Source organism: Lepisma saccharinum, chromosome 10, assembly GCF_977018435.1.
Source record: "Lepisma saccharinum chromosome 10, izLepSacc3.1, whole genome shotgun sequence".
NCBI lineage: Eukaryota > Metazoa > Arthropoda > Insecta > Zygentoma > Lepismatidae > Lepisma > Lepisma saccharinum.
Window position 1 is genome coordinate 81540299 of NC_139238.1, and position 26730 is coordinate 81567028.

The 26730-nt window shown below is 37.3% G+C and overlaps 1 protein-coding gene across 1 annotated transcript in view; it reads left to right on the forward strand.

The window, feature by feature from the left end:
• The window catches only part of LOC145994404 (ATP-binding cassette sub-family C member 4-like), a 143919-nt gene that overhangs the window by 18868 nt on the left and 98321 nt on the right, over window positions 1-26730 (forward strand). The window contains exons 4-8 of the mRNA XM_083130526.1: window positions 3300-3504; window positions 6790-7018; window positions 8305-8461; window positions 12315-12453; window positions 22307-22417. Of these exons, the coding sequence (XP_082986652.1) occupies window positions 3300-3504; window positions 6790-7018; window positions 8305-8461; window positions 12315-12453; window positions 22307-22417 (841 nt within the window). The remainder of the gene's footprint in view (window positions 1-3299; window positions 3505-6789; window positions 7019-8304; window positions 8462-12314; window positions 12454-22306; window positions 22418-26730) is intronic.

Here is a 26730-nt window from a genome sequence, read left to right on the forward strand (position 1 = left end):
ATGCTCTAATTCCCATAAGCTACCTTCAAGCCGAATTTCACTTCTCTATCTTAAGAAGTAACATTTTTCAATATGGCGTCCATCAACTTCCGGTTTTCCACAATCATGTTTATTTGCCATGCTTTAATTAGTATAAGCTATCGTTGAACCGAGTTTCACTCCTCTATCTTAAGAAGTAACATTTTTCAATATGGCGTCCATCAACTTCCGGTTTTCCACAATCATGTTGATTTAGCCGTGCTCTAATTAGCATAATCTACCTTCAAACTCAATTTCACTTCTCTACCTATTTTAAAAGTAATGGGGTCTACTGCACATGCCTCCTAGTAACAGGTTTGCCTGAATGACGAATATCGACCTTCTGCGCAGGTTGTTGTAATTAGTATAATATACATGAGCTTGTTGAAACTAATTGTTTCTATTGTTAATAGTTTGCCAGAGTGACGGTCTTCAAAATTTTTGCATAGCTGATGCCATTATTAACAAATTAATGAAAGATAAACTAGATAGCTTTTATACATATTTTTCGGATAAATAAAATCCAGAAAGATCACGAATTACTTTTTTGTAAAGTGATTATAATTAGTTTTAAACAAAGAAGTGTATATTTATCGGTATTCCATTTGCTGCTGTGGAATGTTGATTGACAGTAAACTGTTATGATACGTACTGTAAGTTCCTGTTACAAATGTTACCCGCTTCATCCATTTCTATCCACGTACCGGTATTTTAATAACAAGCGCTGGTCATTGTGCTTCAGTACCGGTTACCAACTTGTGGTTCCATTTCGTACCCGGTAGCCACTGTTCAGGTACAGTATGTACGGGTACGATCGTACCCGTTCCATCCGAGACCCGTTCCACTCAGTACCTGAAGCGAATGGGTCGTTGAGTAACGGTACGCCTAATTTACCCAGGTTGTAGGTAGGTCCAATCTGTCCGGTACTGTGTGGAACGCCAATGCCATTGTAACGCATATCGATAGTTCCGTTCGTAACTTGACAGCGTTACAAGTTGGGTTACGTTACAGGTCCCTGCTAACATATATCTGTGAATAGCGGACACCTCTAAATTACGGAAATTTTAAATTCCCTGGCAAAAATATATGGGATGTAATGGCAATATTACTTCTCTATAACGGACATTCTTAATAACGAACAGCCTGAAAGAAAATGGTCGCAATTCCTGGAATTCGACACAACAATGGTTGGTATTTTGAACTAGGGTGCAGCAGTAGACAGTATTATTTGTGGTTATCTTGAGAAGTGTGTCACTTCTGCTACGATGTCGCAGAAACGAAAATGACTGACTTTAAAGGAAAATGTTGAAGTCATCAACGTCTACGAGAAAGAGAAACTTAGTGTTCGTAAAGTACGTAGTGTAATATGCTTATCCTATTATGTAACATCCTACACTTTTTTCTGAATAGTGGACACTTCTTAGTAACAGACATTAATTTTTTCCCAGGCCTGTCCATTATTGAGAAGTTTTACTGTATCAGTTTTTGCAATCTGAAATCCTGGGTTCAAATATCGGATGAAGTACAAGACCTACTAGGTTCCGGCACCAGAGTAACCTGGAGCCTAACTTTGGGAAAGGGAGGAGGAAAACATGAACAGCAGGTTCCAAAAGGTTTTTTAAAAATTCTTCTACCATTGTACATTTTAATAAACATGCAAATTTGTGTGTGTGTCGGGAGGGGGGTTGGGGGGATGTCCTCCCTTGCACTTTGCCATGTCAAATTATGCCTATGGGTTCCAGCATCCCACCGCAGCACCATCTGGTAATATACATGAAAATACCAGAGGGTGGTAAATATCATTATCTCCAGCTCTTGATTTTTTGAGTCCATGACTTTTTCATATTTCTTCTGAAAGTTGTTCAAAGGAATTGATTTTCTTCACCACAAATTCCCTTACTGCACTCGGTTCCAATACACGACACGTCAATATGTTGTTCATAGCAGTGACTACAAATACCTTTCACTGTATTAATCATATTTCACCTTCTATAACAAGGTATGCATAAACACCAATAAAGAAAATTCCTCCAAAACCTGTTACTAATTTTCAACCCCCTCAACCTAACACCAGAAAAGCAACGAAGCAAACTTTGCGCACACGTGAATAGGCCAGGCTGGTGCAAAACTTCCAAATGTTTGAAATGCCAGAATCTTGTGAAAAACTGAAAGACTCTTTGAACCTGATCCCACCTCCAACCACTTTCACATCTGTTCCGGACAGCAATGAACCTTTTTCATGCCTGACGCGAGGGGTCAAAGACCTTGAAGGCAGAGAAAAGAATGCATGCTTCCTTGCAAATGGATGGCTCGCTTAAGTCTGTGAATATCTCAAAAGAAAATCGAGTATGTAGCATGTTCTGGGTAAAGTATGAATATTTCATTGTGTTTGTTCCTTAATTAAATTAATCTGTTTCACCATTTACGAAAAAAATACAAACAGGTTAATACAAAAATGTTTACCATTTTCTACCTAATAACAATGCAAGAGTTAGTTGATTGATTAATTTGGTTTATTTTACTTCACTTTTCTGGTACTTTTATCTAATCATGAAGATAAGGATGAGTTATGATATGATAAAATTGATTAAGGGACACTCATGAATGACACCCATACCCAGGCCGGATTCGAACCTGGGACTGCTGATCTCTATGGCAGAGTTGTTAGCACAGCATGCTATAATGCCAGGGGTTCCAGGTTCGAATCCTAGCCTAAGCATGGGTGTTTTTTGTCAGGGTTCTCATGAGGGCTAAGGCCTATCTACTGACTTCCACTCTCACTCCCACTTTCTGAGGTGGGAGATCATCCAGCTAGTTACGGGGTGATGTGTGATCATCATGACGAACCCCTAGTTGCTGGTGTAGGTTTCTGTGAATGGGTTATGCTACTCATTTGTATCTCCTAATTTCACGGCGATGGTGGGTTGCCACTAGTCTCATATACAGGCTCAGGAGGAAAGTTGTTATGCTTCTCTCAGGAGACTCTGACCTGCACGCATCCTGGAGCAGGAGCCCAAATCATGACACCTCAGACTACATGGCCACGGTGTAGGATATCTTCTCAATTAGCCAAAAGTGGGAGAGAAGTGAAGTGAAATAAATAAAATCAATCAAACAGTATTCATATGACTCAGCACAGACTGGTGGCAAGCCAGTGGAATTTTACATTTTACCCTATAGCTCAAGACACAGCAGTTTTCCTTAGAAACAAATTAAAAGATTATGAATTTTCAGTGAAACACCCTGTATTTGTTCTATTCTAATACACACTGTATTTCCAGGATTGGGTCCTTGGTATTCTTGGGGATGTTCTTGGACTATTTTATGCCACACAGCGAAGTACCACTGGAACATGCATACTTGTATGCAGGCGGGATAGTTGTTTGTTCCGTACTTCTTCCATTGCTTCTCCATCCGATGTGGATGGGGTGCTACACCATTGGGATGAAAATGCGAGTAGCATTGAGCACTTTGATTTACCGAAAGGTTAGTGAAATTTATTTCCTCTTGATTAATCATTACTGTTACATTAATCAAGCAGTTTATTGGTTATCAGTTCATTAGTTAAATTTTCAATAATTTTACCTATCCAATATTTCTACAAATTTCCTACAATTGTGTGCATAATTCTGCCCTTCTGTTATTTTTCATAGTGTATTTTTTATTTTCGGACAATTTTGGCTATCATGATGAGAAAGAGTGATGATATGATGTAATTGATGAAGTGACACTCACAAGGAACACCCATGCCCAGGCCAGGATTCAAACCTGGGACCCCTGGTGCTGTGATAACTACTCCGACACAGAGGTTGGCTATGTGTATGAAATAGGACTGAGCTGATACAACTTTGATCAACACCGATACTCTCACCAAGTTACTGAACACTTAAATTGAATGTTGTTCAGGATTTTGATTGATATGAATATATAAGGATTCTTTCAATTATACCACAGCAACGTACTAGAGTTTTTATTTAATATATTAAAAGAATACTCATGAGATAACCATAGTATTAAAATAGCTATAATTTTATTTCACATGCAATTTTGGTCCAAATAGGAAATGGAATTAACACGTTTTCCATAATTTTCAGAAGAATTATACTCAATGGAAGTGGTTCACAATATTTTTGGGAAACCATGGAGATACTCAGACTCCAGAAGAGTATTGGCTGGTATTGGTCTGAAATAGGCAAAATACTTATGTTGTTTGTTGTATAATATAAAGTTTATTTATTTATGCAGAATTTACATGAAGATAGACTCGATTGAGATGAATTAGCTTTGTATTGACAGTGTGTATGAAAACTAATACATGATAATAATAATGAGGGATTCGATTTTTAATAATCTGGGAATTTTGTTACCTCAAGAATCTTGTAATTTTTCATATAATTTTTACATTTTTTACATAGCTGTATTCAGTTATATCTATTTTACACCGTCTTTTTACTATTCATGTAATAAGAGCAATAATAATTGTTACCATACCAATGATAAAAATATATTATTATTATTATTATTATGTCTGAGACTTTAGTTGGAAGTGGTCGGAAAGGAACTAGTTTTTTTTCGCGACTTTTTTGGTTGAGCTATTTTCGATTTTTTCCCCAAAGTGTTTCAAATCAATGAAACTAGATTACTAGACTGCATTTTTCTTGTTCGACAGCATTCAGTTATATCTCTACTGTAAAAGGACACTCATATCTAAATTTCAAATGCAACTTTTGACCTGGAATTCATAACTAGACACAATCAATAGTTGCAAGAATGCCAGCTTTTTTGAATGGATGTTTTCCCCAAGTGTTAACTTCATATTTTAGTAGTCTTGTAAGGGATGTGTTTGTTTTGAGTTTTATAATATATAATATAAAATATATCAAAAGAAAGAGAGAGCCACGCTTTATGCGGCCACACGCAGACCCTATTCCACGTGTGGTGTTCCGTATAATAACATGTATCCCTTGAGAGACCTGTTAAGCAACAGACGAACTTTAGCCTAAATTTAAGAATCAGTAACTAGAGGAGGCTTTGGTAGACTTGTGATTCACTGCAATGATAAAAGGGCAGACACCTTCGAATGACACATTTATTCATAAAAAACACCGCTTGCGGCATAGTCACCACCAAACATGAACATTTCACTGTACATAACACACAAAAAAGATATACAAAGATTCTGTACTTACATACCAGCCGTTTCACATTATACCTTTCATACCTGGGGGCCGCACACACTATTTCACCCTTCATAGCCACATCCCGACACATGGGTAATTTGGGGGTACGCAACACTAACAAGTGGAAATTTCATGCTTCAGAAGGTTCTGAAGTTTTGAAGTTTCACCAATCTTCTTTACCAGTTCATTCATCATTCACTAAGGGCGACTAGCCACTTCTTTGCTCATGCTGGACATCTGTCCACTCATTCTTGAATATACTGCACCATTGTAGAGCACCACTATGACTCATTATGTTTTCTCCACAACTTTGCACACAGAATTAGCGATAAATTTCTACAACTCTACAGTTTCTGGCTAAGTGAAATCTTATGTACCTGTTTGAGTTTGGTGTTGAGTCCACTTTATCCCCAGAAAGGCTAATTGGGAATGGACTTACTGTTTAAAGTGAGATTCGAACCACTGTGCAAAGTGCTTTAACTGTGTATCGAACCTGATACCCTTTGGTTACGAAGCAAAGATGTTACCACTATGCCATGGGGAGACTCAAGAGAATACCAGTGACCACACATTTTCAATGGTAGTTGTTAAGAGAGCACGCGGTACATGACCTTTGCTCTGCCAGAACTGTATGTGCACTGACTCACTCACACACTGTTACCAAATATGATGCTCGTATTGTCATTTATTCACACACCACATGGAAATTGAAGTTATTTTCCAGATAGCCTTTGTAGTATTGGAAATTTTATACAATCTTCCCTATTCATAGCAAAATTTTCATAATGATCTATACCTATTAATAGTAATATCAAACGTTGGGCTCTTCAGGTGACAGGAATTTATTATCCCAATATTTTGACACATATACATCCTTTTCAAGATGAAATAATAATGTTTTTAATATTTCTGTTAATTACACTGTAGCTATGCAGACAATCTGCTATAGACTATAACCCAAAATATTAAGGCTTGGCTGAACCTTAGACCAAATCCAGGGCATCTGTTTTCAAATTTTTCTCTCCTTTCAAAATACCACTATGATATTCTAAAATCTGAAAAATTATATACACTTCTTTCTAGAGCATTGACATAGATTTTCATGTTGTTTGTTTTCATTGTTGCCTAGATATTCACAATCATTTCGTTGCTACTCAAGCCTATTACGGTAAGCTATTATGAATACATAGACAACAGTGAAAGCAAACCACATGAAGATTCATGTCACTGCTCTAAGCTTATATAATTTTTCAGATTTTGGAATATCATAACGGTTTTTCCTAAGGAAAGGAACATGCAAAAACGGCTGCCCTGGCATCGACCAAATGTTCAACCGAGCTTTATCAACTGACACTAATATATCGATATTGACTGATACCAGTGGTATTGGTATTTATAGTATCTTGTGTCAGGGGTTAGTTTAATGTGGTATGAAGCTAGCGGTTTCTCCTGCCATCTATTTCAGTGGCCAATCATTCATCCTCCTCATCGCAATTAACTTAGATGTAAAGTTTGTTCCATCTTATACATGCCTTGCATGCTATAAATGATAACTACCAAATAATACTAAGTCAACTTATTCTACACTAAGGTGCTTCGGCTGAGAAGATCTGTGCTGACCGATCTGGGCTTGACGGTTGGTGACATCTTAACTATGCTGTCAAATGACGCTACCCGACTGGAGCAGACCGGCGGGCACTTCCATTTCTGCTGGCTTGGGCCTTTCATAATGTCTCTCACGGGGTTCTTGATGTGGAGGGAAGTGGGGATAGCTTGCTTGAGTGGCATCGGAGTGGTACTCGCTGCCATACCAATTCTAGGTATGCCATCATATCATTACAAGTTTCATATAAATGTGTTTTCCTTAGACTAGGATACAATGTAGAAACGGATACTTGAATATGAATCCAAAATTATCCAAATCTGAATGCTGGATTCTGTTTTCAAAGATTTTGGATTCGCTATGTGAGTTGCAAATACTAAATTTTAAAGGTAGAAAAATATGATTTTTTGGCCAATACAGGGTGGCTACTCACTGGGAATTCCTTGAATTCTGGGAATTATGCGTGAATTATTGGCTCCGAGAATTATGCGTGATTTTTTCTCTGTAGACATGAAAAGTTGCAACTTTTATTAACCCAAATCCTATTGAATTTACACATATTTATAAATGCCCTGAATCAAGTTTCTCTCAGTTTAGCTTTTTTTTTTATCGAAGAAGGAAAAGAATGATCCGTGGAAAATAAAACAGAATTCTCTCAATCTGTTAACTTAGTTTAGTTACTTTTCGGACAGACAGACGGAAGATTATTGCAAGATAAGATATCTTGAAGTTGATTAGGTAAATTTGAGTTTTAAATTCTTGTACAATAGCATCTTCTTGTAGATTAGTACATCCCGTAACATTTGTGACTTGTGTTTTTAGATGTATTTCGCGTCTGAGTATGTGAAACGGCAAATGTAAAACCCCATCTGAAATTAAATATTTTTAATATGTATATATACCATTTAATTGAGAAAGGCATAGACTCTTTACATTGTTAATATATTTGTGTGTATCTGTGTGTGGGTGGTGAGAGGCAGTAATACGTAAGGTTGAAATAGAGAAAGCATCTGCTTGTAGTCTTGAATTTTTGGAACGTTCACCTTGAAAACTGGGAATTATACTTTATTTGAATTTCATCATGGCCATAGAGTGGCCACCCTGCAATACCAACATGCACACTACTGATAATTAGTATTCTACCGATTTGATATGAAATTGCAAATGTTTCTTGAAGAACATGAATGGATCATTAACCTCTTTAATCAGTGTATGTAACCTGGTGACTACGATGAGTTTTGTTCTGAAATGAAACATTGTAACAATGTATTAGAAATTACAAAACAATCATGATTTGAACGACAGTAGCCCAAGGAAATGCAATAAACATGTGCATGTGTCTAAATGTTGAATAAATAAAAAAAAGTATGAAGCACAGAAAGTAAGTTTTTTTTATTAATGTTTAATATAAAATGGCTAAGATTACACAATCAGCGAAATTCTAAAACTATACAATTTGTTATTACTTCTTCTCTGTAATGCATTCTGTTCATAATGTTGCAGGTTCCTTCATGAAGTTGATCTCCTCTCTAAGAAGGAAGGTGGTTGGTCGGTCTGCCACCCGAGTGAAGTTACTGAATGAAATAATTTCAGCTTTGGAAATAATAAAGTTATATGCTTGGGAGGAGCCTTTTCTGGAGCGTGGTTTTCAAGCTAGAAGGTACATTTCCTTCATATTATGCAGACCTTCATGGCTGAGTGGTTAGCATCGTATGCTATGATGCCAGGGTTCCCCGGTTCGAATCCTGGCTTGAGCATGGGTGTTCTTTGTGATTGGCCCTTCATCAATTTCATCATATTCTAATTGTCGTGAATAGCCAAAAGTAGCAGGGGTATGCAAGATCCTGAAAATTTGTTACCTTTATCGGGGGAAAAAATTCCAGTACATTAAGAAATGGTTTCCTGACTTTTCAGGATTCCAAACTCTCTGGGAAATTCCAAATGGTCATGTTTAAAAGTGGTTAATTTTCAAGGTTTTCTGAAACTTCTCTGAAATTGTAAACTTTTATCCCAAAATGCAATAAGTTACTTAAAGGGTTTGGATTGGATTGATTTGGTGTTTTTAGTTCTTTATTCACAGTAAGGCTAATCGGGATCTGGACCACCATGTGCCTCCACCAGGTATCGAACCCAGGACCCCTTGATTACAAGGCAATGACAGTTACTTAAAGGGAAAATAGTCTGTAGAATTTGATATCTCAACAGTGTCGGGAAATTTTGAACATTTCCCGTCCTGAAAATTTCCCAACTTAGTCTGAAAATGGTGAAATATTCCCATCCCGAATTTTGGGATTTTAAAAATTGTCCTATCCAAGTCCCAACCTGACCAAAAAATTTCCATCCTACGCACAGACACTTGCACAAGACCCGGAAGGAGGAGGCATGCCTACAATAATATGAAAGACACACATCAAGCCCAGGTGTTCGACATCGTGCAAGCAAGCTTTACGTCACAGTTGTGCACACGCATTGATGGATGCCAGGTTTTTCTATTACCCGGGTCTTAAGAAGACCTGTGAGACTCGATGTAGTTCTTGCAGGTAGATGTGGGCACTACTGTCAGTGTTGCCAATGGCCATTATGTTTCACTATGCATGGAAATGTTTAAATTTCTGTTAGGCGCAGGTGCCTTGAGGTTGTATAACCATTGGCGTAGCAAGGGGTGGGTGAAGTGGGCGACCACCCTGGGCCTCACCCATGTAGGGGCCTTGCGTCCCATGAGGTTGATACGAAAAAGGTAATAAATGGAAGTGAGAAAAATTTTTGTGGGCAATAAAATTAAAACTTTTTTTATCTGGCTTTATATTCTAGTTTAACTTTATAATTTGAATGAATATATCAAATCAGAGGTGGGCGGGAGCTCTAAGTCTAAGGGGCCCCGAAAAAGTCAAAATAATTCTCATTTTTCATGTGAAACATAATGCAAAAATTGCTTGGACATTTTTATCCATTTATTATTTTCTTGAATTAAAAGCACTTTGTCTTTGCTTCTCTTCTGTCTTGTGACCTTGCATAACCTACCTGATTTTAATATGTTAATGATAAAGGACCTCAAACTGCCACAGAGCAAAGTATGGGTCATTTAAATGCTTCCAGTGTTTTAAACTGAAGAAGGGTATGGATAATATTAGCAGTTCTTCCTTTGTTCCTACAACTTCAGATGCAGCTATTGCCCTCTGTAATGGGCACGAAGATGATTTATCTTCCGAATTTCCTGATCAAGTTCTACGTTTCAGGAATATGCTTAAATCTGAAATCAAGTGCTTTGGCAAAGTTTCTTCTCCTTGATAGCTCTACACTAGCTTCCAGTGTTATCTGTATCCTGTACCACCTTCTGTTTGTTTCCTACTCTTCAAGTAACAACCATGAAAAAGGAACTATCTTTTTCAAAATTGAAACTTAGGAAAAACTTCTGGAAGGTAGTGTAGAATGGTATGATTCAGCACAAATTTAGCAGGCTCAGTAATCTCACTCTTGAACGAGAAAGGGCAAGATCTAATGTAAAAGTGTTATTCGCTGCCCAGAAGCCAGCTTTCTGTTAAGCAAGGTAGTTTGATTTAAATCAGGAATTCTATTTTAAAAAATCAATTATTGAAATCACTTTTAATAAAATTACAGAATAATGTACACAAGAAATTTGTAGATATCAGAATCACTTTTTGTGAAAGTATATTAATCTCGTAATCATTTAATGGTGTTTATTATGCTCTAAGAAAGGAAATAAAGGAAACAAAATATATGTACTGATGGGGTGAAGCTCATACGAAAGTAAATGTAATATGTCATCTGAAAAAAAAAAACCTTAAATTTCCCCTTGATTTAAAATTCAATAATTTTTATAAGCAAAAATAGCACATTTTTTAAGTAGAATAATATACAAAATACTAATCATGTTAAACCATAAATAGTGTCATTTTAATTAAACTGTAAATAAATATGGCAGCTGATATTTGGCTAACTATCATTAAAAACACTAAAATTCGGCTACAAAGACTGTAAAAATTATTTTAAGTTACAATTATAAAGTACATCCAGAATTTATTATTTTCACTGTAAGAAAAGTTACTGAAATTATAATAGTTTCATTAACACACTCAACAAACATTTTCATATTAGGTTCATTATGTTCAGTTCCAGAAACAGAGAAATGCATATTTCCATGTAATTTGTTATTTGCTTTAATCAAACTGCTCAAATATTTTACAGGGCCGTTTATGAGAAAAATGCTTTCTAAAAAAATATGTGTATGTGTACGGTGCCCAAAAAAAAAAATATCGACTTAAATCAAGAATATCAAAAATTATAAATAAAAATCAGTATTTTTATCCACCCAGCTGTTAAGAGGGGTGGGGGATTGGATAAGTAAGTATTTGTATTTTCTTCTTTTGAATACATAAATGTCAAAGGAAGATATGTTGTAATGTGTGAAAATTCAAAGCAGCGTGGGAATTGTCAAGCCTCTTTATCTTCACTAATTGAGGAGAATTGACGTTCATGGACACCTTTCCTGGAAATTAAATATAAATGTTCTTTGTAAACTTGAAATGTATAATGTCAGTAGAAAATATTTCAAGGAAATCCACACATGTTACTCCCAAACAGATCATTCTTGTTAGAATGGGTCTCCCTGATGGCATAGACTTGTAATCAAGGGGTCCTGGGTTCGAAATCTGGTGGAGACATATCATGCTTTGGATCCCACTTTAATCTGTAGGTCCAGAATTTTAAACAAAATCTTGTTTAAAGACAACTATCGAGAATAACAGAAAGAAGAAATGCATTATATTTGTTCTAACTAGCATGTGGTTAACATAAAAAAAAGCACACTTTTTATCTGAATTTGATCAGACTGCAGTCCTATTGAATTAACGATATTCTGGATAATCTAGAATGCATTCTGTTCAACATGTACTGTTCATTAAAAATTGCAGTGAATATGATACCATAAGCTATAATAACATTGAATATTGTTTTGTATTTTTGTTATTTAACATCACATTTCTGCCACTGTGTCCAGTTGCAAAGATGAGGATGAGTGCTGATTAAAAGAGATTGATGAAGGAACACTCACAAAGAACACCCATGCACATGCTGGGATTCGAACCCAGTAACTTTGGTGGTGAGATTGAAAGTTGACCACTTATGCTTGGCCACCGAGCCAACTCCATATAAATTATAAGATTGTTATTCCTGTGGTTCAAGTGCAGTTTACTGTTGTGATGCATAACAATTTCTGAACACTTTTAATATTGCTACAATAAACTGAATAATGTTATTAGTAGAAATACAGTATATATATTAAATGAACATTTGTATGTCACTAGGAATTGCTTGTGTCCACTATTAAATATTGACTATAACAACAAATAAATAGCTTTTGTGTATTTTTAAAGTCTCTGAGAAATCATTACAGATAAAATGGGTTTTCGGATAAACACAATTTTAACATGCAGACCCTTGTATTTGACCTGAATTTGACTTGGCTGAATAGCTTCATTTTCTTCTTCTTTCAGAAATGAAGTGAAACCAGTGAGGCAGATGGCTTTCATTCATGGAGTTATGAGGTCAATGGCAATGTTCTACACTGCTTTAACATTGTATGTAACTGCAGTTACGTATATTCTCATGGGACATACCCTCACAGCACGCAAGGTATGCATAAAGATATTGAACTCCTATAATTTATGATATGGTTTTATATGTACGAAAATTGCCTGACGTGTGAGGCATGTTTGTGCACATATGTACGATCCGTACTGAATGCATCTCATATATTCCTGGATAGATGTTTTATAGCTGAAAAGCATGCTTATCAGTTCTTTGTTTTCTGTGGACAGTCCCACATCTGCATGTTTTGTATGATTTGCGTTGTTGTATACTCATAAGTCAACTTGCATAAAACACGTGGTGACAGCTACCTTGACTATGTACTGGCAACCCTGCCTAATATGCAGGTAACTACAGGAAAAAATCTTCTAACCTCCGACCATGACTCATTCGACGTCACAACGCACCTGCCTACCATGAAGAAAGACAAGGAATCCGTCAAGCAGAACCAACCCCCCACCACCTATGGCGAAAAGCTCCAGGGTCATTCCATGTCAAATCAACCAATTTTTTAAAAAATGGTTGCATGACCATTTTAGAAAAATTTCATTTCTAGTACATACGTTTATACATGTTTCTAGATATCAAAACCAATGTTCAAAAAATGTATTGTCTTTAGTTCTCCTGGGGCAGCCATTTTTCCAACATGGCGCATGGCTTTTTTTGCTCATATAGAAACCTTAATATCTCAAAAACCATTAAAGCTAGAGACCTGAAACAAATTTCATTTTGTAGCTAATGAAGTATACTTCCTATGATATTCAGGTATGTTTCGCTTGAAATTTGCATCGTAAGTATGAAAATTATGGTGGAAAATGGGGTAACAAGAGTTAAAAAATTGGATTTTTAAGCCCGATTTTTCTAATGAAGGAGTTTAGTCTAAGGCTTGATTTTTTTTTCATGTATAGACCTACCTGCAGGGTGTCTGTAAATAAAATATCAGTGCTTAGAAATGCACCCCTTTTTTACAGCATGGGCTCAAACTTGGCCGTTCATTGAACTTTGACAGTTTTCGGGGTTAAATATCTCAGATGGGTCCCCTTTAAAAATTCTGAAATTTGGCACATAGAAAGCCCTTCATGAACCTAACTCATAGTAAAAATCTCAACTTTTAGATTCAACTCGTTTTGGTCAATATGAGGTAACGTATGTCACCTAATTTCTGACGTTGCAAAGTAAGGTTAAACTACATTCCATACTTAGAATAATGAAGTCTTCTCTTTTTCTTTTTTATTAGGTACCCACGACCAGTTGGTATTGTCAGCTCCAAAACTTAGCTTCCCCCATATTTTTATCAATGTAGCAGTACATGCAGCTTGGCATTCCCAGGAATTTCGAAAGGGAGGGGAGGGGGTTACATATACTTTTTTAGTATACAGCCCTGTTTTTGCCACATTATCCTGCCTTGGACATAATTGTTTATGGAATATTAGGCCAAAGGTATTGGGTTATGACCACCACCAACCCCTCCTTGGGCACTCCACTGAAAGTAGGCTATTTATTTTGGAGTGTCAAAGCTGGTAGAATATATTATCTTTTGTTTCCTTTATTTTCCACTTTTTTTCCCCCCAAGAAAAAAATATTCGTTGAAATAGTTGTGAGTCATGCACAGCAGAAGATTCAGACATGTTTTGATAGGATGTGAGGCAAGCCTGGAATTGATCTGTGCATGTACAGTGGGATCCATGAGTATTACCGTGCAAATTGTCCATGACTGTTGTCATTAATTTTTCTCTACATCCTATGTGAAATTTAATTAAGGAGATTTAAGCTAGAATAAAACTTTAACTTAAGATATAAAGAGAGGTTCTTATTAGTAAGAACGTGTTTTTAAGCAATGGATTTTTTAGTATGCTGGTGCAAAAGTTGTCAACAGCTTGTTTCGAATGTTCCTTTAATTCTTGAAGCTCTTATTGGGGCAAATAAAGTGCACGAACATGGTGATGGACAATTTGCACGGTAATACTCATAGATCCCACTGTACAATCTCTGCTGTCATTCTTCCTTTGCCTAATGTGCCGAAAGTAGTGACTTGTGAATGTTCATTATCTGTGACAGGAAATGGAGTGTTCTGTAATATTTCTAACTGGAGAGGACTGTCATAAATACCCTTTTGGTAAGGTTCCCAAAGACCTAACTAATCTTAACAAAGTCAGTGAAAATGATAACACTTCTTAGGTCAAGACTACAGGTGTAATGATTAGAGACAATATGCAAATACCATTACTTTTTATATGGTAAAGTATGTTGTGATCTTCAGTAGTACCACTTAAAGAAAAGGTTAAGTAAGGTAAGGTAAAAAAGTGTCAAGAAAACCTTATACCAGTTAAATCAATATGCCTGATATGTTGGAGTAAAAGTTTCATATGTAGACAAAGTGAATCACTTAAATGCTAGAATTGAAATCATGTCTTTGTGCCAAGCCAAGGAAAATTAAAGGAAATGCATGAAGTCTGTTCTGTTTTTTATGCATCTCCTGTTTCAAAACTGAGGAGGCTGATTGCAGAAAAACAACAAAGTGATCTAGCTCGAAAAACTATTCACATCCTACAAGGAGTGCAAAGGAAACTGGAAAGTTGCTTTTCGCTAAGTATTAAAACTGAAGAAAAGGAAAGCAAGTGTGACAATCCTTTGCATGGCCAGTACAATCATATAATTGAAATTATAAGAAGAAAAATGTAAATGAGCAAAAAACTAATGTTGAAAAGGTCAGAATCATCAGTTTGATTGCTACAACTTGGTCAAGAAAAAATATGTGATGAACTGAAGGTTTCTGATAATTTACTTAGGAACTTAGTGAAAAAACAAAGAATCCTGCCTGATTTAACAAAGAGAAGGAATAGGAAACTGGAGCTGACAACACCAACTGGTCGTGGGTACCTAATAAATCAAACCTTTTGCAATGAAATTTTGCAGATTTTCAATTGTCATACCTTGTAATTTCAATTTATGGTAAGTCAAGTATTAAAACCTTATGTTACTATATTTTCTGAGCCTTTATTTAACCCAAATTTTAAAAAAGAAAATGTATTCTAAGTATGGAATGTAGTTTAACCTTACTTTGCAATGTCAGAAATTAGGTAACATACGTTAGCTCATATTGACCAAAACGAGTTGAATCTAAAAGTTGAGATTTTTACTATGAGTTAGGTTCATGAAGGGCTTCCAATGTGGCAAATTTCAGAATTTTTAAAGGGGACTCATCCAAGATATTTAACCCCGAAAACTGTCAAAATTCAATGAACGGCCATGTTTGAGCCCATGCTGTAAAAAAGGGGTGCATTTCTAAGCACTGATATTTTATTTACAGACACCCTGCAGGTAGGTCTACACATGAAAAAAAAAATCAAGCCTTAGACTAAACCCCTTCATTAGAAAAATCGAGCTTAAAAATCCAATTTTTTAACTATTGTTACTCCATTTTCCACCATAATTTTCATACTTACGATGCAATTTCAAGCAAAACATACCTGAATATCATAGGAAGTATACTTCATTAGCTACAAAATGAATTTTGTTTCAGGTCTCTAGCTTTAACGGTTTTTGAGATATTAAGGTTTCTGTATACTGCTACATGAGCAAAAAAAGCCATGCGCCATGTTGGAAAAATGGCTGCCCCAGGAGAACTAAAGGCAATAATTTTTTTTGAACATTGGTTTTGATATCTAGAAACATGTACAAACCTATGTACTAAAAATGAAATTTTTCTAAAATTGTCATGCAACCACCATTGGATGGTTTGGCATGGAATGACCCTCCATGGAATGTCATCCAGCATGACTCAATGCCTACCCTTGGTGTTTGTTGATGGAAGAGGAAGTGAATGAAGCCGTTGAGAACTTTGTTGAAATTCTGCATGGCACGATTAAAGACTTCGTGCACACTGCGAGACCGAGATCTACGAAATACCCCATCTGGTTCTACAGAGAAGTTCTCTTTGTGTTAAAAAATAGAAAAAAAACAGGCTTGGTACCTATGGAAGCAGCACCCTAATGTTCACACTCTCTGTACCTATTGTGACATCAGACGTCATTCAAAATACCTACTCAGAAAAAAATTATAGTGAACATATAAATAACATAACAACCGAATGTACTACAAACCCTAAGAGATTCTTCACATTACTAAATTCAAGAAAAAAAAGCCCATGCATACCTAAAGAAATTGTTCATAATACTGATATTGCTAGTGGAGAAGAAAGAGCCGAGCTTTTCAATGCTTTTTTTCATCAGAACTTCTCACCTCCCTCAGTTTCCGACCCTCTCCCCCACTTAAATGCTGTCTGTCCTCACACACTATCTTCAATCAAAACGTCCCCCGAGGAAGTAAAATCCCTTCTCGCTTCATTGCCCCTCCACCGGTCCCTAGGTCCAGATGAAATCCCCACAATATTCCTATGTAAAACAGCCGACTCCTTGTCTCTTCCTCTGTCTGCCTTACTCAACAAATGTTTCTCTAAGGGTGTGTTTCCGAAAAACTTCAAACGGGCCAACATTGTGCCCATTCACAAAACTGGAGATAAAAAATGTGTAAAATCCTATAGACCAATCTCACTTCTATCGCCACTATCAATTATTTGTGAAAAAATCATCAAAAACAGGTTACTTCAGTTTATGTCACTGTATATCAACACAGCACAACATGGTTTTCTTCCAAGCAGTTCTTGCCTAACAAATATTTCCGTCTTACTTTCGCATGCTGCCAGAGCTATTGATAATAACTCCCAACTTGGCACTATATATTTGTACATTTCGAAAGCCTTTGACAAAATTAATCATAAATTTCTTCTTCATAAATTATCATCCAGATTTAACATCCATGGCAAATTTCTCTCTTTACTTCAGGACTACCTCCATGAGCGTGAACAACATGTTGTTCTTTCAGGTACCTCTTCTAACTTTCTTCCTGTTTTGTCTGGAGTTCCCCAGGGGAGTGTCTTAGGACCGCTCCTATTCCTTCTGTACATGGATGACCTCCCTGAAAAACTCCTCCCTCCCTATCAATATACTTTTGTTTGCGGATGACTGTAAACTCTTTAAGGAGATCTCATCGCATCATGACATGATGATTCTTCAAAATGCTCTCACAGAACTTGTTAAGTGATGTCGTCAGTGGAATTTAGAACTAAACCCTCAGAAATGCTCTTTCCTTACTTATTCCCTAAAAAAGAACAAAGTGCTGTCTACTTATTCTATTGAAAAAAATCCAATCCAAAACGTTTCCACCCAAAAGGACCTAGGTATTATCATGGATGAAAAATTCACTTTTAATTATCATATTATAGCTACCACTAAAAAAGCCATGCGCCTTCTCGGTCTTCTATACAGATTTAGCAAAATTCAAAACCCATCATCTCTTGCTTTATTCTTTAAATCTTTCATCTCGCCCATCCTTGAATACTGTTCCCCAATTTGGGCAATGGCCTCAGAAACCAGTCTCACCAAAATAGATTCTGTTCTCAGTTTCTTTCTTGCAATTGTTTGCCATAGAATACCTTACTTTCGACATGTATCCAAATCAGACACCATGGCTGCTCTGAATATTCACACTCCATCCTTTCGTCATGATCTAGCTGACATGAAATTTTTATAGAAGATAATAAATAGCAAAATCAGAACAGATCTCCTAATCAGTGAATTCACACTTAGGGTACTCCAAAAGCAAACGGGCAACCTGCAACTCTTCCACAACCCAACCACTAGGCTATCCCTTCTACAACGCTCCTTGTTTTACAGGCTCCCAGAAATCTACAACAAACTTCCCCTGAATGTAGATATTTTCCTTCCAGAACGTAATTTTTGTATATTACTGACCAAGAACATGTAAATTTATCCCATCTGGTTATTGTTTTTATCATTTGTTATTTTTTGTTACTACTTTATGTTGTTTCAGTGTAAAATGGCCAAATAAGACTGTATCTGAAACTCTGAGTAAATAAAAAGTTTGTATTGCATATCAGCTTGGAGCCCAGAAAGATGAGTTCTGTTTAACAGTGGGGCGAGAAAGATGATCATATGACAGTATAAAACTTCTTACGTCACATGCTGGCAACATATTTGGTAAAGACACACAAACAGAAAAATACTTTAGGATATAAACTTTAGGCTAAAAGATTAAAAATCGGCAACTTACGTGTGTGAGTATGAGATTTTTCGCACACGTAAGTTGCCGATTTTTAATCTTTTAGCCTAAAGTTTATATTTAATTGTGAGTAATTCGCACATTACCAGTATGTTAAATACTTTAGGAGTTCTTCCGAGCTTCCGATTCACTTACGGAATGTGCTGGTTCGATGGGCGAGCCCATTAAGTGGTCAGGATGTCTACAAGTCATGAAAGTCGAGATAAAGTCAAGAAATCCACAAGTAGGTCAGAAGTCAATAAAAGTTTAGATATTATACTTGTGGTCAAAAACTTTTGCTATCACAATGACTGACTGATTGACTGACTGACTTATTTCATTTTACTTCACTTTTCTGCCCATTTGGCTAATCTCGAAGATGAGGACGAATGGTGGTAAGATAAGATGGATGAAGGGACAATCACAAATACGAGGGCAAATCGAAAAGTCTTTGCGCCTATTTTTTTCCTATCTTGTTATACGTATTATTACAAAAGCGAGATGTACGAGCGATGCAGTAGGCTTTTCTTGGAACGACCCTATTGGAACTTCAAATTTGTTCCATGGCACGGCGCTGTTATCAGTTTATGTATATGGCTGGAGTACTCAGGAAGTCCACGCCATATGAGCAGCGAAGTGTTATTCGTTTTTTATGGTGCAAAGGACAAACAGCCACAGATATCCACAGGGAAATGAAGCCAGTGTATGGGGACAAGTGTTTATCAGTGCAAAGTGTGCAGTGGTGGTGCAAGGAGTTTGAAAATGGATGGGAAAATGTGGAGGACAATGAGCGATCGAGCCAACCTCGTTCCTCGCTGACACTGGACAACCTTCTGTTGATGAAATGGTGAAAGCTGATTGACGTGTTTATCTGAAGGACATTGCCACTGAACTTTTCATTTCCTATGGTAGTGTTTATGACATTGCTCACGATTCGTTGGGATAACGCAAGGTGTCGTGTCGGTGGGTTCCTAAGCTTCTTGATGATGTCCACAAGGGCAACCCTTCCATTTTAAAACTCCTTGCACCACCACTGCACACTTCACACTGATACACACTTGTCCCCATACACTGGCTCCATTCCCCTGTGGATATCTGTAGCTGTTTGTCCTTTGCACCATAAGAAACGAATAACACTTTGCTGCTCATATGGCGTGGACTTCCTGAGCACTCCAGCCATATATATAAACTGATAACAGCGCCGTGCCATGGAAGAAATCGGAAGTTACAATTGGGTCCTTCCAAAAAAAGCTTACTGTATTGCTCGTATATCTCGCTTTTGTAATAACACTTATAACAAAGTAGAAAAAAATTAGATGCAAAGACTTTTCTATTTGCCCTCATATATAGAGGAATGACAACAGAAGATTATACTGGCTGTGAGTACAGATGTCAAAGCCTCGCTAGTCTGCCAAATGCAGTCCAGGGTGCATTAATACATAAAACAAGTCTAATTCTCTTGTTAAATACAGCTTCAGTTTTCATCTCGACTGGCCTTTTGGTAGAGGTTTGCATTAAATAAATATTTATTTTCTTAATTTCTATTTTCAAACTTTAGTACATAGGGGTAGTATGAATAATGTTTAAGAAAATCGAGAAAAAATCAAGAATTTTCGATTTGTTATTTTGGTAGGCATCCTGGTGGTCGCCTTTCAGACTTGCCACCAAAGTTCCCAGGTTCAAATTCCAGCCTTGGCATGAGTGCTATTTGTCAGTGTCTCTTTTTCAGTTGCATCTAATCATCACTCATCCTCATCATTGTGATATTCAAGTGTGTTAGAAGAGCAAAGCTAAATATCGCAAGTACTTTTATGGAATTCATGTTTCACTAACAGTTAGTTCCTTGTGAATGTGTGGGTGTTTGTTGTCTTTATTGTAATGTCAGACCCTCACAACTATTTAAAAGAATTCTTAACCTTTAGACAGCCAAGCAGGTTTACGAAAGTAACTCTGTTCTGGCCCAGGCTTCTCGGCGGGAATTTTAAATTCCAACACTCTTTGGAGGAAAATTGTTATAACTCTGGCACTATGGGAGCAATCTACTTCGGATAACTTTTGCAGCTAAAACATCAGAGCATGCAACTGTGTACAATTCAGAACACCAAACCGAGGAAGGGGGTTTGGGGAGTGCGACCCCCGAATTTCAATGGAAAAACATAAAAATCTGAAGTTTGCCCCCTCTTTTCCCTCTATTTTGGGGAGAAGGCGCAAACCTTGTTTCCAAAGACAATGAAACATGTTTCATGTTTCTGGGTGCCATACAAGTTTAATAATATGCCAAAATGTGAAACTCTGTTTTTTAAGAAAAATAGGTAATTTGCATATTGCTCAGAAAATTGTTATATTGCACTATGGAAGCAATCTACTTTGGATAAGTCTTGTTTTGCAGCTAAAACATCAGAGCATTCAACCGTGTACAATTCAGAATGCCCTACCAAGGGGGGCTGGGGGTGCCCCCCCGAATTTCAATGGAAAGAACATAAAAATATGGAGTTTGCTCCCTCTTACCCTGCTATTTCGGAGAGAAGGCGCAAACCTTAGTATTCTTTTCAAAGAATGGACGTTTCTCAAGAGGATGAAACATGTTTCATGTTCCTGGGTGCCATACAAGTTGAATAATGAGCCAAAATGTGAAACATTGTTCGGAAATGTGGCATGGACCGAGGGGGGGGGGGGGGTCATCAATGTGAATTTTCCAGGCTTGCTCCAGACCTGTGTCAGAGTTTCCACCCAAACACAAGAGTATGAAGGTCCAAAAAGCACATCCATTTCGTAATCAGCACCATGATACCATATGGTATCATCGGGCCAGTACGACCTTACTTTTGATGATACCATATGGTATCATCGGGCCAGTAAAGGTTAAAGCATGTTATGATGTAATGATGTGTTTTGCTGTCGGTGCAATTGCAGAAGAACCCAGGCAAGATACTGGTTAATCCTAATATACATGAATAAACCCAGTATATATAAATTACAAATAAATGAGGTGAAAAATGGTCAGTAAAAGTCAGTTTTCTCATCATGGTCTGAATTTAGCAGTTTTTAAAAAAATGGCCAGTAAAGATGACATTTTTTGTGTTTGCAACTAGTTTTTTGGCATTTGTTCTAGCATTATTTGAGGGTTGATTCATAATGGATTTTCAATGGGATGATAATTTTTTCAGTTTAAATAAAGAGCAGACATTATTTTATCATTTTTTTTTCCTAACCGAGCAATATCTGTTATTTTAATCAACAAAATAACCCAGTTACTAAAGTGTTTCTTGAGCAATGGCTTCCTGGCCAATGGCTGAAAAGCTTTAATAAATATTACAGTTTGAGTGCCATATTCCCTTATCTGCTTCCTACCATGTTGTTCATCAAGTCACAGTTGTTTACAGTACATTAATCTTAATTTTTGTTAGTACAAAATAAACATAAAATACAATAATGAAAGCATTGTCTTATCTTCAAAAACATACTAGTTTCATGTTCAATGAAGAATGTGCTTATGACTGGCTATACGAATGTTGAATTCCAGATAACAATTTTTTAAATGAATCCCAGCATAATTTTTAATATGCTAATTTATCATTAGGCTGTAATGAAATTGGTTGGTAGTTAGTGTGTATTTTTTTGGTATTTTGATTATTGAAGTCAGTAATTTTTACCCTTTGCCTAATTTCTATCCATGATGACAAGACATTGGTTCAGAGTTCAATGACATGTTTCTTACGATGTTTATGAACTTTGATTACTTGTTTGTTTTAGTTACTTATAATGCTATTTATTTCAGGTTTTTCTAGTTGGAGGATACCTTGATATCTTGAGAACAATTGTGGGTGTGATGCTGTCAGGTGCTGTGGTGCAAATATCTGAAGGAATTGTTTCTGTTAAACGTATACAGGTAGGTCTATAGTGGAGATATCATAATTTAAAAACATTAATGTAATTAAAAGAGCAACCAGGGCCATATTTGGTTCCTGACAGAAATAGGAAATGTCAAATTGTATTGTTCATGTTGTAGTTTTCAAAAGACATGAAACGCTCTTCCCCTCCCCCTCTCTCTCACACAGACACACACACACACTGTGTGCATGTGTGTGAGTGAGTGAGTGAGAGAGAGAGTGTAAGTAATATCTTGGTTCTAATTTGTGAAAAGATTCAGGCATTAATTTGCTGGTGTCCAGGTGTCATTTGCTTGTTTTCTGGCTTTGAACAGTCTGTGCTGATGTACTACGGGGTATCAAAAAGTAATGCCTCCTACCATCCCAGATTTTTAATAATGCATCAATCAAGGTAAACTATACATCATAGTGAAGCCTGAAGCCTCTTCTACATATGCCTACTGTTCCACATAATCACCTTTCAGTTCAATGCATCTACGCCAACGTTGAACCCAAGTGTCAAATCCATGTTGGCAAAACTCTAGAGTTTGTTGTCTGCACCATGTCTTCTGTGTGAATCTTGCAGACTTGAATTTTTTGGGACGTGGAGAACCACTATGGTGCCATTGCATTGATTGCACTTTACTCTCTGGGTCATACATATACGCCCGTGTTTCATCTCCAGTGACCCAATCTTTGTAAAAGTCGTTCTGATTTGCTTCAAACTTGGCCAGGAGTTCTTGCGACACTTCCTCATGCCTGGTGTGCATGTCTGCAGTCAGTTCTTTCGGAACCCACTTATCACACACTTTGTAGTATCCTAAGTCACAGACTAAGGCCTGAGAAGACCCATAAGACACGTTACGTACGGCTGCCAACTCCTTGATTGTGATGCATGATCCTGACGAATCAATTCATCTGCCCGGTGTTTCTTGTCCTCTGTCAGTGATGTTGATTGACGTCCTCTGCGCGGTTTATTTGCAATATCCTTCGTTGAACCTCTTCACCCAACATCTGACATTGCTTACGACCACTACAGTATCCCCATAGACATTTGTTAACCTCCTAGGAATTTCTACAGGGGGGGAGGCAGGGAGCGCAACCCTCTTTTGCCAAGAACTCAATCACTGCTCTTTGTTTATGCCTGAAATCCATGGTTTCCTTCAGTCAATCTGAAACATAAAGTACACAAGTGTTAGTGAAGGTCTAATATATCACATAGTAATAACACATCAACAACGCTCTAAACATTACAAAAAAATATACGAGGAGGCATCACGTATTTGAGAGTTTTTGCCATATTGCGTTGCATTTCTGGAACTTTTGGGTAATCACGATGATGCGGACACTCACAGAGAACACCGATGCCTTGGTGGGGACTTGAGCTTGGAACATTCATTGGTGAGATTGAGTCAGCCACTTAATGCAATCGGCAACCAAGGACTCAGGTGTGGATTTTCCCACCAACATCTCTTCATAAGTAGCTCTGGGGCTCATCTTTTCATTGATAGATACCTCCTGGAGCAGAGTTACTATCACATCAACTCCACTAATACAGGGATTAGAATAAGTGGAGCCCTACCTTGCTTCTGTATCATGTTGCAATGCAAAGAGGCCAGTTCTACTTATTTCTAACTAAAAGTATATTTTTTGTTTGGTTATATGTCAAAACATCGATGGAAAGACATCTGCAACAAAAACATCACCTACATTTCATCGACAGTACAAAACATTGACGGCAAAACCAATGTTACGAAAACATCGATTCCATGAGCATCTATGCCAAAAACATCGATTCCAAAAACATCGACGCCAAAAACATCACTATTATTTTTTGTCATTAAAACCGTGAATATACCTGGTGTCCCAGAAGTCTTTCCCTGATTACAAACTTTATTCATATCCGCTATATGCAATGTAGAGATGTGAAAGTGGTGCCAAAATGTTGGAAAACGAACCAATTTTTTTTGTTCCAGGTTTCAGTAACGTGGCTGTAGTGTAGCAGCGTCAGTGCCCAGGAAACCTGAAATGTTCACAAATCAGGAAAAATCTCAGTGTGTCACGAGACTCGGTCACCAATAACAGTGCAGAGGAACTTTCAAACAACTTTTGGAAAGATGCCGCCCGATGTCGAGAGCATTAAGTCATGGTGTGACAAGTTCAAGACCATGAATCTGTTGCTGACTTACTGAGAAGTGGCTGAACCATCAACCTCAGCGATTTCAAACAACGTAAAACATCAGCCAAATAGTTATCTTTATGATATCTTACGCAAACGTTTATTTTTTCATGCGTAGAAAGTGCAAATTCTACAGGCTTTGTTGCCTAATGATAACAGGGGACACACTGAGCTTTTTCCTGATTTGTGAACATTTCCGGTTTCTTGGGCACTGACACTGCTACACTACAGCCACGTTACTCAAATGGGCACTGACACTGCTACACTACAGCCACATTACTCAAACCTGTAACAAAACAACTTGGTTAGTTTTCCAACATTTTAGCACCACTTTCATATATCTACCTTACATATAGCAGATATGAATAAAGTTTGTAATCAGGGAAAGACTTCTGGGACACCTGGTAAAATGTGGCCATGTTTTATTATTATTATTATTGGAAGAAGGTGGAAAGTAGGAGGATCAGAGTAGAAAGACGGGGGTGAGGGACAGGGTGGAAAGTTGAAGGGTGCTAAAAATCCAACTTGACCAGGTAAAAGTTTTTTCTTGATTCACTCCTTTGGGATTTAGTGTTGTGACAATAGCATCGTGAAGCTACGGCTCTTTTTTTGGCCAAACATGCCTACATTGGTCGATCTTGTTTTTAGATTCTTTATCAGCCATGATTGTTGCAAAAGAGTGGTATTTTCATTGATTCGACAGTTTCACACTCAATGCACGCTCATCTTCCGACATCGAAACAATATCATCATTAGCACCTGCTTCTTGCCCCAAAGCTCCAACAATGGAAAGGTATACAATACAAAGTGTCATGTTTCCTTTTGCCTTCTAGCAAGCTGTTTTTAGCTTCATAGACGGGAATTTTGTATGTTCGTTTTATTGTGGATGTGGGTGCAGAAAGACTACAAGTAGGATGCACAAGAAGTGGGAATAAGGCCAAAGGGGAGACCAAGATGTCGGTGGAAAGAGCAGAGAGTGTTACGAGAAGAGGAAAAGATTGGAACACCGTGGAAAGAGAGGAGTGGTGGAAGACCAGGAAAAAATGGGGAAGCTTGACTTCTATGCCGACCCAGCCAGAGCCAGGAAACAGGGAAGGATTATAATGTAAAGCAAATGTTCCTTGATGACTATGGTACGAAACCAACTGTCTAAGAGGGCCACTTTATCTCCCCCACCCACCTTTACACAGCGGTATCTGCATACCCCTTGTGTCAGCCACTGGACAGAAGCCTTCACCTAAACATCAGAGTTTTTCCACAACTGATATCAATTCTGCCAGTCACCCGATGTAGAATTAATGAATATATACAGGATAATCCTCTTCTTACCAGAAGGGTTGCTAGAATTTTTGTCACAAATTTAGTGTGTGCATGAAGTGTTTTTAACAACAAGATATTTTCTTTTTCGAAATACACAGCCTTATATACGAGGGCCACTATTTATATTTTGAGCCTTACAATGAAAAAACAGGAATTTGGCATTGAAAACTGCTTTGTTGTTTTTCGAAGTATTCTCCTTTATGGTCAATACACTTTTGCATTCGTTCGAACCATTTGTCAAAGCAGTTTTTCCAATCCTCTTGAGACACCTCCATAACATGGTTTTTGAACGCATCAACGGCATCTTCCGCCAACGAAAATCGTTGTCCACGCAATTTATTCTTGACATTCGGGAACAAGAAGAAGTCATTGGGTGCCAAATCAGGACTGTACGGCGGATGACCCATCAATTCGATTTTTTGACTGTTCATAAAGTCGGTTGTTAGACGAGATGTGTGACAGCTGGCATTGTCTTGATGAAGAATGATCCGACGGCGTTTGTTTGTTTTCCATATTTGACCGAAGACCTCTGGCAAACAAATTGTTGTGTACCATTCAGAGTTGACCGTTCTACGTTCCTCTAAAGGCACAGTTGCCACATGACCAGTTTTCCCGAAAAAACAGGCGACCATTTGTTTCGATGTGCTTCGAGCGCGAACAACTTTTGTTGGATTGGGTTAATCTTGAAACACCCATACAGTCGACTGCTGTTTATGTTCCGGCTCATATGCATATATCCATGATTCGTCACCTGTTACAATCTTTTGAAGCACGACAATTGTATTTATTGAGAATTTGTTTGCACCAATTGACGCGAGCGTCTTTTTGAGTTTT